We start from the raw sequence: 15,023 nt of genomic DNA, 5'->3' as shown, positions 1-15,023 counted from the left end.
ATCCTCTGTCTCTCTGTCTCTGTAGTCCGAGGTTCAGCTTCGCTAGCGCACCCGAGGTTGAACCCCTCTAACCGAGCCGCCGGTCTCTTCGGTACAACTACGTGAGTCTGCATCAGTCGCTATCACATCTTGATCTTACAGCTTGCCTTTCTTCTTCCCTTGCACAGACACACGCGAGCTGGACATACAGCATCGCGACGGACCAGCCGTCTCCGGATCCTGACTCTTTCAAGTCATACCAGCTAGCTGAACATCCTCGACACGCCGCTCGCTAGAGGCTTATCTGGACTACTTCCATAGTCCAGGAGCTAGACTGCAGCCTTCATGCGGCGTTCGTCAGCTCGTCTTGGGAAACGTTCACCTGCCATCAAGTATGCCAACTCGACAGCTCTGAACCTGCGAATCATGATCATGGGACGCCCGCCTGTCCTATAAGTAAAGAACCGTACCCTCCAACAACAACACAACGACGCTCAAATCTACACCCAGATGACGGCCAATGGGAATGCGTCCATACATCGGCCTTTGAATGCTGACGACTTACATGTGCTGAAATTCATCGCGGCTGACACCGCCGTCGATTTGGCCCTTTATGGTATGTGCCCTCGTCTTTTCATGCTCTTGATTTCTTTCACAAGATTACGCATAGGTGTACAGGTAACGCTCTCCATCGCGGCGATCTCTATCCTCGCGTGAGTGCGAGCAAAAGCCATGGTGCGCGCGCGCCGCTCTGATTGCTTGTCAGACGTCGGCACGGACGATCACGGCGCTTTACGCTGGCGGCAGTACTTGGGCTGCTCTTGTCCTCCACGATCACGACCACGGTCCGAACCACATTTTATCTGATCCAGTTTCCCTTCTTCGGAAAATCAGAAGAGGGGATACAAGCGCTGCTGCGGCGCCTAAACATCCTGATGAATGTGACCGCCACGACCAATGTGCGTATGCGAAGTTCGAACGCCGCAAACACTACTGACAAGACTCTAGTACGTCTTGAGCGACGGAGTGCTCGTCTGGCGAGCCTGGTGCTTATGGCCAGACAGCCGCCTTGTAAAGGGAGTCCTGACATCATGCCTCTGCGGAAGCATAGGTGAGTGAATGTCGACGCAGTCATGACACGAAATTAGACCTGTGCTCAGTGGGAAGCATCGCGGAGTGTACGTGGCTTTTTTGGCCTGGTCTCGACTTCGTGGGCGGGGTAGAGAACATCTATCATCTCTTGCTTTGGCTACTCCCTCTCATCTTCACAAATGCCGTCGCAACAGCGCTCATCGGCAGGAAAGTTTTGTACGCTCAATTTACGATGTGTGCGATATCTACGGATAATTGACCATACTGACAAGGCAGTACCGCCGGGATATACGAGGCTCCCTTGGTCCCTTTGCGCAGCGAACGCAAGCGGGACGGTACTTCTGCTGCTCCTCGAATCAGGGGTCGCGTACATGTTGTTCTGGGTATGAATGCTCTCTATTGTCTTGCCGTCAAGTTCTTACCAGTGTCAGGCCATCGATTTCGCCCTGACGATCGTAACCCTCGACGAACCATTCTCCGACATTCACGTCTTCGGCAGCATCGCTTTCCATATAGCGGTACGCCTTCAATCACAGCGAAGGCGTTTTTCGATGTCGCTCACCCTTTCCAGGGCATCTACCCGACATGTGTCCTGTTCGTTGCTATACGAAGACCGACAGAGTCCCTGGTTAGCGCCCAGGTCTCGCAAGCAATGCGCTTCGAAGGACCGGCTGAGAGACCGCGCGAGGCAGGCGCTGTATCTGACTCCACGCCCGGAAGCTCTGCCGACGTCCTCGATATTGGACATCAGGACTCGCACGCGGATGGTCTCTCTGGCCCGCGCCTCTTCGACAACGAAGGGGCGTAGAAGGAGTCCGGAATTGAGGCTGAATTGACTGTCTGAACGGAGGAATGATACAAGGGAAATTCAATTTATTCTATGGGCTATCTAGAAACGATCTCTTATTGTCGAATTGTAAGTAGTACTGGCCTTCTTCTCGGCGCTTGTCATCTACCATCTGTACACACGAAGTCGCAACCTCGATCTGCGTGAGCGCTCACCAGTGACCGATGACAGCCTGTGGGTGGTACGGCTCTTCCAAATATTTCACATCCTCTTCCGACAGCTTGATGTCCACCGCGCCTGCGCAGCCGCGTTAGCCTCAACCCCTCCTCCATATAATCGCACGAACTCACCAATCAAGTCCTGCAGGTTCTCTAGTGACGTCGTGCCCACGATAGGTGCCGTTACGCCCGGCTTGGACATGATCCACGCCAGCGAAAGCTGCGCCATGCTGCAACCCTTTTGCTTCGCGAGCTCCTCGACGCGATTGACGATGGCCTCGGTGCTCTCCTTAGCCTTGCTGTAGACGCCAAAGGAGCGGTCAGTCTCGCCGCGCTTGGTCTGCTGGTCGAGCGGGCGGGTGAGGCGGCCACGAGCGAGGGGGGACCACGGGATAGCGCCTACGCCGAACTGCTTGAGCGTTGGGAACATCTCGCGCTCCTCTTCACGGTAAGCGAGGCTGTAGTGGTTTTGCATTGAAATGAAAGGAGTGAGCTTGTTCTGAATGGCGTAGTTCTGCATTGCGCTGACTGGACCGGCAGACATTAGTATTGAGTTTGCCTATGACGCAAGGCACTGTTACTTACACTGGTACGCCCAACACGAACTCATGCCAATGTAGCGGACCCAGCCCGCCTTCACCACATCGTGAAGAGCCTCCATCTACCCGCGCGTAAGTTCCAAGGTGCGTCGTGCGCTTCAGCGCTCTTACCGTCTCCTCGATTGGCGTATCCTTATCGAAGCGGTGACATTGCAGCACGTCGATGTAGTCCAGTTGCAACCGCTCGAGGCTATGCTTGACGGAGTCGAAGATATGCTATGCCCGGTGAGCACGATCGTCCAGCGAAGACAGAGCGAACGATCTCACCTTGCGGCTCAGCCCATGCTGATTAACATAGCCCACCGTATCCGGGTCGACGTTCGGCGTCCAGCCCTCGCTGATGTTGCGCTTCACTTCGCCGAAGACCTGCAGGGAGCGCGTAAGCGGTCTCTTCCCTCGAACCCCATCCCGATCCCTAAAGGCAGCACCCGAACTCGCCTTCGTCATCACCACTATTTCGTCCCGCGGCAGATTATGCTGCTTGATCGCCTTCCCGAGAATGACCTCCGACAACCCGTTGCTGTAGACCTACAGCACCATCAACGTTGAGATCAAGGCCTCAAAACGGTCACGTACATTCGCCGTATCGAAGGTGTTGATCCCCGCGTCGTAGGCAGCCTTGATGTGCTTGATACCCTCCTCCTCCGGCAAGACCCAAGCCTGCCATTCTGCGAGCTATCAGCGATACCATTCGCAAGCGACCGTGCACAAATAAGTACCTGGAGACCCGTAAGACATGCACCCGAGGATGATCTTGGAGACCTTCAGGCCGGAGTTTCCCAGACGAACTGCGCGAATTGTCAGCCTACTCCTTGCATGCTGAACCAGGCTTCACCGCACCGTAGGGGACTTTCTTGGGGTAGTACATTTCGCGTTGTCAGTCGGCTGCTGCTATGAGTGCGAAAGAGGACAAGTAGAGCTCGCTGGTCGCATCCAAGGCGACGCGCTCAGCCTTAAGTAGCCCTCGACGACCTCAGCCGACTTCCGCGGCTACTAGCCGTCTTCGACGTCGACGATGCTGGGGTCCCATGAACATCGCTCTCGAGTCGCCCAAACTATATCCCAATAGGCCAGGAAAAGGCAGATTAGGGGGCCCTGTCGACGGATACGAGCCGCATTCTGCTAAAGAAAGGGGTGAATACCATAATAGAAACGGGCGCTTAATGAGATAGACCTACTCATCTGACCAGTCTTCAGGGTAGCATAGTCAGGAATGTTTTCTTCTCGTCAACAACAGCTTCCACACAGAAGTAAACGAGTACAGCTTCGGAAGTAGGAGGGTGAACGCAGAGAAACCCATTTGATGATACATAGGCGCGCAGTGTATACTGCCTATCAACCTTCTCCCTTCTCGAGACTCCCGAGATAAGTCTTCATGTGATAGAAAGAGCCCTAAGAAAGCCGGATCGAGCTCCGGACCGTTGGAGCTTCCGGACGTCCCTCAGTACCTGGCGTTTTTGTCGAGGACGTCGAGGTAGCGGAGGCTCAGACTAGCGGGGACGGGACCGTGGAGATCGGGAACAAACGAAGCTGCAGTTGATAGACACGCTCGCAGCACGCTGCAGTCAGTCGGGGATTTCCAGAAACTCGAGGTGGCGGTAAGACGCAGGTGAAGCGTGCGAATGCCGGCTTCGCCAAAGCATTCGGCATTCGCCGGATGATATCACGTGTGTATGTTCGACTTTCTTCAAGGGCAGCATCAAGGGGTGTGCTGCTATACTTACAGGTACTCGTAGTATAGAAAGCCAGAGGTCTACGTGGAATGTCAATTGACAATCTCTAGGGCGCATGTAATGTGTATAAGTTTACGAATAAGGATAGCGACAAATAAATACGGGAAGCGACGAGTGCGGTAGTGGAGTATCTATGGGTCTATGCGATGTGTACATATAGTAGGTTGAGCTCTAGTCAGAAGTCCAGGGTCAGTAATAAATAAGTTGAGGATGGGCAATTGTGAAGAGCGACGATTAGCGGTAGCCCGCCGCCGTGCACGCGCGGCAGAAGGCGTTCTTGTTCAGAGCTGAGAAGGTCGCAATTATGAGCCACTGTAGTCGCCGATACATTGTTTTACCACTCACTGTAGTGCTCAGGGTACGTGCGGCTGAACGTGTATCAGCGTGAGTGACGTGCACTTGGGAGATCATGGGCTTACTACTGGAGGCACGTCTTCGTGCAAGACGGCGGCTGGCAGGTAGGCGGGTGGTAGGCGCTGAACTTGCAGTGACGAGAGCCGCACTCGATCTGTGAGGTCGACCGTAAGGCGCGGGTTTGTAGAAGGAAAGGGAGAAAGACGGACCATTTCCTCGGGCTGTGGATGGCGCACTCGTCAGCTTGGACCTCACGAGCACAGTGCGTAAGCTCACCATGTTCTCAACGTGACCGCAGCGCTGGTAGACATTCTGAACGCTATTGAAGAGTGAGCGTCGACTACTGAATACCAGGTAGAGGACCCACCGACGCCAGTGGCACATGATTAGCGATGAGTAGTGGTGAGTAGTAGAAGTGGATGAGCAGATGAGGAGTAGAGTGATGTAATGCTTCTCTCTGAAAGTCTCGCTAGGTTATATACCTTCGACCCAGCCTCACCACAGACAATTGTGGCACGTACGTTCTCGAATCGAACTGTGTCCAACATTCCCCATCCCTCGCCTCCAAACCACTCACTCACCTCAGAGCCCGAGAACTCACCAGTTCTCCGTATCAGACGGGGGTACAGATAAAAGCCACCGTCCGAACACCGACTCGGATAGTTGAGAAGAAGGCGCAAGCCCGAACGCGGAATGAGAGGCGCCCGCGGATCAGGATATTGCTGGCCCGCAAACGCAAAGCTATTGTCTCTTCTGAGATAGACGTGAGTCATCATTCGCGCGTGGCTTCATTGATAGGCATAGCCTCTGCACTCAGTTGAAGGTGCGCAGTGCAGGTGGGACCGTCGGAGGAGTTAGGCTGCCGGGAAGCTGAGGAGTTCATTGTGTCCGAAGGGGATAGCAAACGTATGTCAGTGTAGAGGTTATCCAGCTTCAGCGCCCAAAGACTCGAAGTATGACCTTTGCTGAGCGGGGAGCGCACCCTCGGCAGTGAGGGCGGGAGACAGAGGACATTCCCACGCTCATCAAGTGGGCGCCCATCACAGTGAGTCACTGCTTGCCCTTGTTGATCAACGACCGCACGCTCCATCGTGCGCAATCAACGGCAAACACAGTTGCGCCTCTTGCTTCCCGCCCTCACCTTCCTGTGCTTGACCCACTTCAAGTTGCTCTGCGGACATCTCAACTGGCTGCGCTGCTGCTTTGCCTCAGAGTTGCGGATAGGATTGAGAGATGCGCCTCAAACGACGCGTCCAGGACCTGACTCCCGACTGAGGGCTTTACATCAAGTTAAGAATCGCGGCCGCGGTCTGTGCTTGCGTCATCTCAGCCATGAAGCTATGCCATACTTTCTGAATCTGCTGCAATCGGAATTCCGCGAATTTCAACGAAGCAGGCGTAAATAAGACCTGCGCATCAATCATTATACCCATACTCGTCGGGCCACATCGCCTAGTGTCTCCGGTTTTATGCGGCTCCGACACCCTCAATCCTCTCCTCAGATCGACTCAGATCGATCCGAACAGCCGTTTTCCTTCATGCCCTGCAATCTAGCAAACATCCGTATCCTACTTCAAGGGCCTCGCGTGAGCCCACAGCTCGCAAGCTTCATGTCGTGCCTGCCAATGCCAGCGATCTCCCGAAGTTCAACTTGCGTTGGAATGCTTCCTTCTCCGATGAGGCCACCGCCTGGGAACGTACCGGTGTTCGAACCTCGGGCGTCGGGCTGAAGAGCGGCATACACGAATATGGAACTGAAAGTTCCCGAACATCAAGGCAGAGAAGACTGCAGAGACCATCTCTTCGTCTCCGCCGTGGCCCTTCACAAACGCGTTGCTCGTTTCCTTTGGACGCGTTCCTCGACCCGCAACATCATCCGCCAGTCACCTGCCCTTTGCGCCGACCTAGTGGCTGACCTGCCTCCGCACTCGCTTCTTCCGCGCAAAGAGACGTGCCCGAGCTGCCCGACCCCTTGAGTCGCTCCGCAATTTAGAGGGAAATCCCTGTCACCAAAAGGCTCTACGACAGAATATATCGCACAAAGGCGTCATCGTGCGCGCGAGGGTGGGTCATGGACGAGGCGTATAAAACGACGAGGGCGAGGGAGGGCTTTTTCTCCATCGTTCTTTCCCCCCGAACGTCGCCTTTTCCTCAAACCCCGTCCTTCCTTTCGCCAAAGCCCTTCCTTTTCGCCATGAAGATCACCGTCGGACTCGCCCTTCTCGCTGTTGCCGTCGTCGACGCGCTTCCCAACGATAAGCGGGACGCTCCGAAGAACAACGAGATCACGGGTGAGTTTTCTGTTAGTCGGTCTTTCGTCTCGTCGTTGCTTATTTTGTCTTCATCGCAGACACCGTCGTCTTGAACTACGCGCTCACGCTCGAGCACCTCGAGAACGCATTCTACCACACCGCTTTGGCGAACTACACCCACCAAGACTTCGTGGATGCGGGCCTGCCCTCGTGGTCGCGCGGGCGGTTCAAGGAGCTCGCCGAGCACGAGCAGTCGCACGTCGATGTGCTCAAGTCGGTCCTGGGCGCGAACGCGACGCAGCCGTGCACGTACGACTTGTGAGTAATTCTTTACCTGCGTATATGCCGTTCTTGGGCTGATCGTCGCTTCCAGCCCCGTCACCGACGTCAAGTCGTTCGTTGGTCTGAGCCAGGTCCTCGAGGGCGTCGGGACGTCGGCGTATGCTGGCGCCGCGTCTTTCTTGACCAGCAAGGACGCGCTCAACGCTGCCGCGGTCATCCTCTCAACGGAGGCCCGCCACGCTGCCTGGGTCGCGTCTGCCGTCAACAAGCAGAACCCCTGGAGCGGCGCGTACGACGTATGTCCTTCGCGTATTTACCCCTTTCCCTTGCTAACGACGCATACAGACGCCTCTCAGCTTCAACGAGGTCTTCTCCCTCGCAGTGCCCTTCATTGCGGCCTGCCCCGACTCGAACCCGGCCCTGCCCTTCACTGGCTTCCCCGCGCTCGCTCTTGGCGCAGGCCACCCCGAGGCCACTGTCGCCGTCTCGACTCCGGCTTCCCTCGCCAAGGACAAGCAGTACTACGTCGCCTTCTTCAGCGGCCTCACCAAGCAGTTCATCCCGGTCAAGGACGGCAAGGTCACCATCCCAAAGGGCCTGGACGGCACGGTGTACGCCGTTCTCACCAACGACGAGAACACGGCCACGGACGCGACCACCGTCGCCGGCCCTGCCATCCTGTCCTTCCCGTTCAACTCCCGCGGCGAGTACATCCACAACTAGGTAGTGGGTATTTGTAATGTTGCCGTCGCGTGTACCAAGTGGAAGATACCGTAGCCTTTCCTCTAGTACTCACGAAATACCCATATGTAGTCTTGTTGACCTGTAGTTTGTCCTTGTGGGTCCGAGTTGGAATATACACGTGCACCACGCTGAATCGGGCAACACTTGTCTTCCGGCGGGCCTCCTGACCTCCCTCTCTTGCGCTCGACCACGGAAGTTGTGCCACATGTCTCCTGGCGGGAATATCATTCATGAACTTCTGGCACTGCTGACTGAGTCGTCGCTGACGTTGAGGGCGACGAAATGCGGGTGCTAGCCGCTGGGAGAACTCCCAGTTCTTCCACCGATTCGGAGGTCCGTGAGGAGGTATATTAGGACGGTGGCGGCTGGGGTAGTCACAGAGAATCTCTCTTGCCTGCTACCATCATCATCACCAGCACAGACGCGCCGTTCACGATGTCCTACCCCAAGAAGGTTCCCTATGGTGCGTTGACGCGATGTGGTCGCCTCGCGATGAGGAGTCGTCCCCGCGCGCAAAGACGTGTGATAAGCACAGTCGCTGACGATTCGAGCAGTCCGCCTCGGCAACTCGGGCTTGAAGGTCTCGAAGATCATCCTGGGATGTATGTCGTACGGGTCTCCTGGTGCGTCTCGCCGATACCGAAGGGAAGATAGCAGCGCTAATTGTCTGCCTATCTCCATGATTGCCTGCGATCTGCGGTCGATCTTTCATTATGCGCGCGTTTCCCTGTCGATCTTCAACTCTTTACCAATTCGATTGTCGACGCGTCCCCTGTTCCCCCTCTTCGGCGCGATGAACCGCAGAGTGGCAGCAATGGGTCCTCGGCGAGGAGGAGGGCATCAAGCACATCAAGGCGGCGTACGACGCGGGGATCAACACCTTCGATACGGCGAACGTGCGTACGGCCCTCGTACCCTCACGGAAGGCGATGCTGACGCGCGCACCCCAGGTCTACAGTAACGGCCTCTCAGAAGTCATCCTCGGCAAGGCCATCAAGCAGCACAACCTCCCGCGCGACGAGATCGTGGTGATGACGAAGGTGCGTGTGGTCTGCAAAGCGGTCATATGCGCCTTGTTCATCTGCGATCTGTTTTCCCAGGTCTACTTCGAAGTCAAGAAGAGCGTCGGCGAGAGCTTCACGCCGGACGTCAACCCGGACACGGTCGGCTACGTTAACCAGCACGGGCTTAGTCGCAAGGTGGGTATATGCGCTCCGTTGGAGTCGTGAGAGGGCGTGAATGTGGTCGCGGGGGCGTGGACGTGGTCGAAGAGCGCGGGGACGTGGCTGAAGATGAGACAGCTGACTCGCCACACAGCACATCTTCGACTCCGTGAAGCACAGCTTGGAGCGCCTGCAGCTGGACTACATCGATGTGTTGCAGTGCCATCGCTTCGATAAAGACACGCCGATCGAGGAGACGGTGAGCATATAAGCGGTACAAGGATCGAGGAGAGACTGACATGCGATGCAGATGGAAGCCCTCCACGACGTCGTGAAGGCAGGTTGGGTCCGCTACATCGGAATGTCGTCTTGCTGGGCGTACCAATGTGAGTAGCGTGTGTAATGTCGTAGAGATACCCCTCACTAACGAATGCCCTCAGTCAACGCCATGCAGAGCTATGCCATTCAGAACAAGCTCACCCCCTTCATCTCGATGCAGAACCACTACAGCCTCGCCTACCGCGAGGAAGAGCGCGATATGTTCCCGACCCTCAAGCAGTTCGGCGTCGGCGCCATCCCCTGGTCCCCTCTCGCCCGCGGCCGCCTCACCCGGCCGCTCAACCAGCAGACGAAGCGCGGGGAGGTCGACCGGTTCATCGGGCAGTACAGCAAGTCACAGGCGAGCGCGGACGCGATCGTGAACCGCGTCGAGGAGCTCGCGGGGAAGAAGGGGTGCAGCATGGCGCAGCTGGCGCTCGCGTGGATCATGAACCGCCCCGGGGTGACGGCGCCGATTGTGGGGACGACGTCGTTGGAGAATCTGGCGGACTTGATTGGTGAGTGACGACGGCGAAGCAGACAAGCCATGGCGCTGACCAGTGAGTACTTAGGCGCGGTGGATGTGCAGCTGAGCGAGGAGGATATGAAGTACTTGGAGGAGCCGTACATCCCGCAGGGGGTTATTGGGCATCAGTGAGTGCGCGACCGAAGAGGATAACGATAATGCCAAAAGCATGTAACATTAGCGGAACACGGCAATCGACTTCATTGACCTACACGCCCCGCTCGCTCGACTTCGATTGCACGATGAGGGCATGTTCGCGCAATGAGGGTTTGCCGTGTCCCGCAGACGAGCGAGCTGCGCGCGTTCGTACCACCTTTTCGTTCTTCAGGTTCCGTTCCACCTAGCGGATCCTCTCGCGTCCGGCATGCTATACAACTATCAAAATCGGGCGGCGCAGGTACCATACAACATCTTTCCTCTACCTCGACGATGCTAGCTCGAGTTTGGTCCCGCTAGAGGCCGCTACGCTGCGTTCACGGGACACAGAATCGCGATTGCGAGGCAGCTATAGGTCCCTCTTTCCCGTCATGGGTTGCAATCGCCGCTGATTACTGGTGCGGATCGGGATCAATCGGCGATTGCATCTCCTTGTTATTGACAGTGCGATGGAAGGAAGGGTTCCGCCTCAGGCGCCAAGTTGAGGGAACTGTCACGGAGGGGCTGCTGCACGGGCCGATTGATGGTATGCTGCTGGATGGTGTGCAGACTCGGTGGACTGCGCCACTCGTACGTCTGCAGGACTGCGATAGGCGTCTTATATAAGGAGGCGGAGCGACGTTCTCGTCCTTCCCCCGATTCATCTCCCCTCATCCGCTCAATATGTGCCACTGGCGCCGGTGAGCTGCTCCCTTATTGATTTTCGGGAGCTGACTTTTCAATAGTGTCTCGCACTTCTTCTATGGTTGTAGGCACGTAGAATCTCAGGCAAGTTTCCCTTTGCAACGCATCCGGCCTCTCCTTAACGAGTTCGTATGAAGCCTGAAGAAATGGTCCGTCAGAACGACTCCATCTGCCAGCACCCATCTCAACATCTACCCATACAGATCGAGTGCGGGTCTGCACAATGCAAATTCAGCCGCTATCACCCTCCCGGATGCATGGCCCCGATGTGTACGCGGACGTGCTTTCAGTAGTCAGTCATATTCTTGGCTCTGTATATCTGACGAGCTCAAACTCCAGCAGCCGAACGTACCCAGAAAGCTACAGTACGTTCCTTATTTTCATTCTCTCAGACCACAATCGGCTGCAGCTGATCTATACTTTCTATATAGCAAGGAATTTGGACGGCGTCTGCCACTCATGCGCTGCCCAGCGTCGGTGATTGTAGGAGCATCCTGTCAGACCCGACGGCTTCGCCCGATACGCAGTCCAGATAAACGCCGCACCATATGCGAAGGGCGTCTACTTGGTGGAGATCTCCTTGTACAGCTGATACTATCAATTACTTGTATCTATCCTTCATTCTTCGTCATCCGAAACAATTACCTCGGTTTTATACGAGCCGTGTACCCTCGCAGGCCTACGCTGCATACCTTTGTACGACAAAAATTCGATCGCCGTCGAAGTTCAACATGTCATGTGATGCGTGGGAACTGGCACGGCTCGGCCCGATTCGCCGTTTGCTCCCGCCTTCGCCGTCGGCTTTCGGGCGGCGCCCACCTCGCGTCTTGCTCTCATCTACTGCCTGGAATTCTTGCGTGCTCAAGAAATTTGAAGGTGGTCTAGCGAGAGAGAGGAGGGTAATACGCCTGGAAAAATGACTTCGCCTAATGAGCGTCAGCCTCTGCTCGAGGGCAATGGAGCCTCTTCGACTGCACCGAGACGTCCGGGACCAAGAGACATCAGTAGGTCGCACCGGTATGGTATACTTGCAGGTGTATGGGCAGCAACACTTCTATCTGTATGTCTGTTCCTCAACACATTCGGAAAGCCCTGACTCAAATTCCGCAGTCATTGAACGGTAAATGGGACGTCGACAGAGCACTACACTTTACTGACCCTCCTCGCCCTTCTGTGCAGGTACATTGGTGCCTACGAGTAAGCCAAGCCCCGCTATGTACGAGTACATGACGTCGACGTCCTCCCTAGTGCTACCCTCCATTTCGTCGGAATTCAAGAAGTCCAACCAAGCCAGTTGGCTGGGAACCTCGTGAGCTGCAGCGCTTGCTTGCTCACCCGTTCCATTTATAGAAATCCCCTCCAGATACCTGCTTGCAACATGTACATTCACGCCGCTGTACGGACGACTGTGTAACGCCCTAGGACGCCGTGGAGCAAACCAGACAGCCGTCCTAGCATGCGCTATAGGCACGCTTGCCTGCGGGCTGTCTACGAATATGGAGACGCTAATTGTTGCACGATTTGTAGGTCTCCATGCTCGCGACGAGGCTATACTCGACTGACGCGTGCATACCCAGCTCGCTGGTATAGGCGGTGGAGGGATCTTCACGACGTCGACGTACGTAACTAGACTCACCGCAGCACCCGCGCGTTCATACTGAGCCACTGGCCCCAAGCATCGTCATCAGCGACATGTATAGTTTACGAGTGCGCTATCCTTGTGAACTCGTCCCATCCCTCTGACTGACGAGATGCGCTGTAGTCAAGAGGACTGGCTCAAGGATTTGCGAGTGTCTTCAACGGCGTAAGTGTCATGTATTTCATACAAGTCGTTCTCAGAGACTAAACCATTTCTAGTTCGGGATGGGTATTGGCGGCCCCTTAGGCGGCTTCATCACCGACTGGCATGTCGCGCCTGTTATGAGCAGGAGAATATTGCTCACAGCGCTATAGGCTCGGCTGGCGATGGGCTTTCCTATTGCAGCTCCCTATATTTGTAGTATCGCTGGTCTTGACGTCGATAAACCTCACGTACGAAACGCCGGTCAGTCACTCGGTGTATATTCCCCGAAGCTTCACTGAAGGACTTTCAGTACCGGAACACTAAAAGCACGAAGGACGTCTTGAAGAGGATCGACTATCTCGGTAGTCTAACCCTTTTGATATCGGTATGGCTTCTCTGCGCTTCCTTCTCGTTTGTCGCTAAGGCAATCCAGGTCGGCTCGTGCCTCATCTTCCTGAGCACGCGTTACAACAGCATCCTGCCGGTGAGTGACCGTTCGATAGTCCCCTCGTGGGTATCAAAGACTAACGACGCGCCAGTGGTCGGATGCCTCCGTTATCGTCCCCTGTGTATTCGCTGTCGTGTTCTTCATTCTTTTCATCCTCGTCGAGCTCTACGTCGCGAAGGAACCCGTCCTTGCACCCTTCCTGCTGAAGAAGAAGGTCCCCGTCTTGACGGGCATATCGAACTTTTTGGTCGCGAACTGTAACTTCTCCATCATGTACTTTTTTCCGATGTGGTTCCAAACCGTCATGCTCACAAGCGCGTCCACTGCCGGTAAATGTCGAATATCTAGCCTTGCATGGCGCAGACTGCTCATCAATCGCTTATAGGCCTACACTTACTACCGAACAGCGTGTCAATGAGCACTGGCTCCGTCTTCGCCGGCTGGGTCATGCACAGGACGGGCAGGTATAAGACGCTCAACGCCATTTTCGGGATATTCCCCTTTGTGGCCACCATCTTCATCTCGCTGATGCATGAGGGGATGGGCCCTGTTCAATCGTGGCTCAGCATCGTGAGTCGCCAGCTCAAGGCTCGCCACGCGCTCTCATCAACTCCGTCCTAGATTCCTCTGGGCTTTGGAAACGCTGTCGTATTGCAGACGATGTTGAGTGCGTCCTTCAATTTTGCTACGCGGTTCTCACTGACTTGCATGGCCAGTCGCGCTCTTGGCTCATCTCGATGGTCCATTTCTTAAATCGGGTGTTGTCGTATCGTATATTGACGCGTCGTAGAGGCGCATATGGCTGTGGGAACAGGATTTGGCCAGCTATTTCGAGGAATCGGTACGCTGCAGCAACTTTCGCTCGAGCGCCATTGATAACACTGCTGCCCAGGTCAAGTCGGCGGTGTCGCCATCTCGTCAGCTCTGTTCCAGACCAGACTCGACGGCGAACTTCGGCGCCGCATCGTCGACGATGACGAGGTGAGCTGGCACTTGATGGGACGCTGGATCACGCTCATCTGTTCCCCTAGCTCGTTCTCCGCATACGTCAGTCGGCTAGGCTCATCCACAGCCTCCCACCCGACATTCAGAGGAAGGCCCGCGATGCGTATGACGCGAGTCTCAAGAGCGTCTTCGTATACGCGGCGGTTATGACCTTCTTGGCCTATGTCATTCGCCTCCCGGTCAGTCCCTAATTTTATTCCCACGAGCCTATTGACTATATCAGTGGTGGGAGTGGCGCGCTCATTTTTGTGCCCAGATCCCGGATAAGAAACTCGAGCGTCATTCGCCCAAGCCAGTCGATACTCCTGTGGCGAGTGGCGCGTCGTCGGTGTCTGCAGTGCCTTCGGAGCCAGTGGCGGCTCCACAGGCAATCGACATTGAGGATTACGATGAGGAGCAAGATCAGGTAACGGATGTCGAGCACGCAACGCCGAGGAGGGGAAAGCGCTTCAGGCGGCTCTCCTCCTTGTCCACGTACACTTCTACTTACGGGAGCCTGGACCTCGAGGATGATAGAATTGGAGGGTCTGCCAGAAGTCTTTGAACTCTCATTCGTGCGTACACAGTGTTGTTGTAGAGCGTAGGCGATGCTAGCCCGTCTGCATTTCGACTGACTCCATTTGTGGCGAAACTGTGAAGAACTTGAATTTCGACCGTACCGACTGGCTTTGAGGTTGCGCTGAGGTAGGTCCATATTTCCCTTGTACGCACAAAAAGCCATCTGATCCTTGTTGTCCGGAGATGATGCAGCGTGATAGCCCGGCCAGTCCCCTGAAGGTTCTGCACGCCATTGATGGGATCCATGGCGTGCTCGATGCCTGCGGCTAGCGTACGCACGCTAGCCGGAACAACGACGTCTAGAGAGGACCCAGACAGCGGAAGACGACTTTGCCACTGGTC

The 15,023-nt window shown here is 55.6% G+C and overlaps 7 protein-coding genes across 7 annotated transcripts; 5 read left to right on the top strand and 2 right to left on the bottom strand.

Annotated features, from left to right (window-relative positions):
* Nucleotides 1-489: 489 nt before the first annotated feature.
* Nucleotides 490-2,155, top strand: SCHCODRAFT_02707704 (uncharacterized protein; the record flags this gene model as incomplete). Its single annotated transcript, XM_003035442.3, has 7 exons — nucleotides 490-595; nucleotides 658-692; nucleotides 746-938; nucleotides 988-1,090; nucleotides 1,348-1,438; nucleotides 1,503-1,589; nucleotides 1,643-2,155. The coding sequence occupies 7 exons, from the start codon at nucleotides 490-492 to the stop codon at nucleotides 1,877-1,879; spliced, it is 852 nt and encodes a 283-aa protein (XP_003035488.1). The 3' UTR covers nucleotides 1,880-2,155.
* Nucleotides 2,070-3,543, bottom strand: SCHCODRAFT_02660769 (Aldo/keto reductase; the record flags this gene model as incomplete). Its single annotated transcript, XM_003036266.1, has 8 exons — nucleotides 2,070-2,155; nucleotides 2,209-2,604; nucleotides 2,662-2,737; nucleotides 2,787-2,891; nucleotides 2,943-3,203; nucleotides 3,252-3,343; nucleotides 3,395-3,463; nucleotides 3,516-3,543. 8 exons carry the CDS (start codon nucleotides 3,541-3,543, stop codon nucleotides 2,070-2,072), a joined length of 1,113 nt encoding a protein of 370 aa, XP_003036312.1.
* Nucleotides 3,544-4,421: 878 nt separating this feature from the next.
* Nucleotides 4,422-5,263, bottom strand: SCHCODRAFT_02002369 (uncharacterized protein). The gene is made up of 6 exons (XM_003036267.3): nucleotides 5,130-5,263; nucleotides 5,039-5,081; nucleotides 4,972-4,983; nucleotides 4,828-4,916; nucleotides 4,754-4,776; nucleotides 4,422-4,695 (listed from the first exon to the last, which is right to left on the bottom strand). Exons 1-6 carry the CDS (start codon nucleotides 5,144-5,146, stop codon nucleotides 4,643-4,645), a joined length of 237 nt encoding a protein of 78 aa, XP_003036313.1. The 5' UTR covers nucleotides 5,147-5,263; the 3' UTR covers nucleotides 4,422-4,642.
* A 1,693-nt stretch (nucleotides 5,264-6,956) lies between these two features.
* SCHCODRAFT_02481224 (uncharacterized protein) lies at nucleotides 6,957-8,019 on the top strand (the record flags this gene model as incomplete). Its single annotated transcript, XM_003035443.1, has 4 exons — nucleotides 6,957-7,053; nucleotides 7,113-7,332; nucleotides 7,388-7,592; nucleotides 7,642-8,019. 4 exons carry the CDS (start codon nucleotides 6,957-6,959, stop codon nucleotides 8,017-8,019), a joined length of 900 nt encoding a protein of 299 aa, XP_003035489.1.
* A 304-nt stretch (nucleotides 8,020-8,323) lies between these two features.
* On the top strand, nucleotides 8,324-10,297 carry SCHCODRAFT_02604174 (Aldo/keto reductase). Its single transcript, XM_003035444.2, has 9 exons — nucleotides 8,324-8,503; nucleotides 8,595-8,663; nucleotides 8,845-8,936; nucleotides 8,991-9,080; nucleotides 9,141-9,239; nucleotides 9,358-9,462; nucleotides 9,514-9,589; nucleotides 9,644-10,039; nucleotides 10,094-10,297. Exons 1-9 carry the CDS (start codon nucleotides 8,476-8,478, stop codon nucleotides 10,177-10,179), a joined length of 1,041 nt encoding a protein of 346 aa, XP_003035490.1. The 5' UTR covers nucleotides 8,324-8,475; the 3' UTR covers nucleotides 10,180-10,297.
* A 736-nt stretch (nucleotides 10,298-11,033) lies between these two features.
* On the top strand, nucleotides 11,034-11,368 carry SCHCODRAFT_02485815 (uncharacterized protein; the record flags this gene model as incomplete). The annotated part of the gene is made up of 2 exons (XM_050342847.1): nucleotides 11,034-11,179; nucleotides 11,230-11,368. 2 exons carry the CDS (start codon nucleotides 11,034-11,036, stop codon nucleotides 11,366-11,368), a joined length of 285 nt encoding a protein of 94 aa, XP_050202612.1.
* Nucleotides 11,369-11,771: 403 nt separating this feature from the next.
* SCHCODRAFT_02604163 (MFS general substrate transporter) lies at nucleotides 11,772-14,751 on the top strand. The gene is made up of 20 exons (XM_050344089.1): nucleotides 11,772-11,947; nucleotides 11,998-12,007; nucleotides 12,067-12,084; nucleotides 12,136-12,196; nucleotides 12,251-12,410; nucleotides 12,465-12,505; nucleotides 12,564-12,594; nucleotides 12,650-12,691; nucleotides 12,745-12,791; nucleotides 12,841-12,931; nucleotides 12,981-13,055; nucleotides 13,104-13,154; nucleotides 13,210-13,447; nucleotides 13,504-13,688; nucleotides 13,740-13,785; nucleotides 13,835-13,858; nucleotides 13,909-13,959; nucleotides 14,011-14,099; nucleotides 14,150-14,302; nucleotides 14,380-14,751. Exons 1-20 carry the CDS (start codon nucleotides 11,804-11,806, stop codon nucleotides 14,665-14,667), a joined length of 1,845 nt encoding a protein of 614 aa, XP_050202611.1. The 5' UTR covers nucleotides 11,772-11,803; the 3' UTR covers nucleotides 14,668-14,751.
* Nucleotides 14,752-15,023: the final 272 nt, after the last annotated feature.

The sequence above is a fragment of the Schizophyllum commune genome, assembly GCF_000143185.2.
Source record: "Schizophyllum commune H4-8 unplaced genomic scaffold SCHCOscaffold_1, whole genome shotgun sequence".
Taxonomy (NCBI): domain Eukaryota; kingdom Fungi; phylum Basidiomycota; class Agaricomycetes; order Agaricales; family Schizophyllaceae; genus Schizophyllum; species Schizophyllum commune.
Note: the sequence above shows the minus strand (reverse complement) of the source record. Positions and strands in the feature narration are given on the sequence as shown.

Excerpts from the sequence above, each read along its gene's own strand:
- SCHCODRAFT_02002369 (XM_003036267.3), bottom strand. Across the intron at positions 4,777-4,827 it reads ACGAAGACGTGCCTCCAGTA|CCGCACGTACCCTGAGCACT; the intron begins GTAAGCCCATGA and ends ATACACGTTCAG. Across the intron at positions 4,696-4,753 it reads CACGTACCCTGAGCACTACA|CTCTGAACAAGAACGCCTTC; the intron begins GTGAGTGGTAAA and ends CGACCTTCTCAG.
- SCHCODRAFT_02604174 (XM_003035444.2), top strand. The coding sequence starts at position 8,476 with ATGTCCTACCCCAAGAAGGTTCCCTATG. Across the intron at positions 8,504-8,594 it reads CCCCAAGAAGGTTCCCTATG|TCCGCCTCGGCAACTCGGGC; the intron begins GTGCGTTGACGC and ends CGATTCGAGCAG. Across the intron at positions 10,040-10,093 it reads GAATCTGGCGGACTTGATTG|GCGCGGTGGATGTGCAGCTG; the intron begins GTGAGTGACGAC and ends GTGAGTACTTAG.
- SCHCODRAFT_02604163 (XM_050344089.1), top strand. The coding sequence starts at position 11,804 with ATGACTTCGCCTAATGAGCGTCAGCCTCTGCTCGAGGGCAATGGAGCC. Across the intron at positions 12,792-12,840 it reads GGCGGCTTCATCACCGACTG|GCTCGGCTGGCGATGGGCTT; the intron begins GCATGTCGCGCC and ends ACAGCGCTATAG. Across the intron at positions 12,932-12,980 it reads ACCTCACGTACGAAACGCCG|TACCGGAACACTAAAAGCAC; the intron begins GTCAGTCACTCG and ends AAGGACTTTCAG.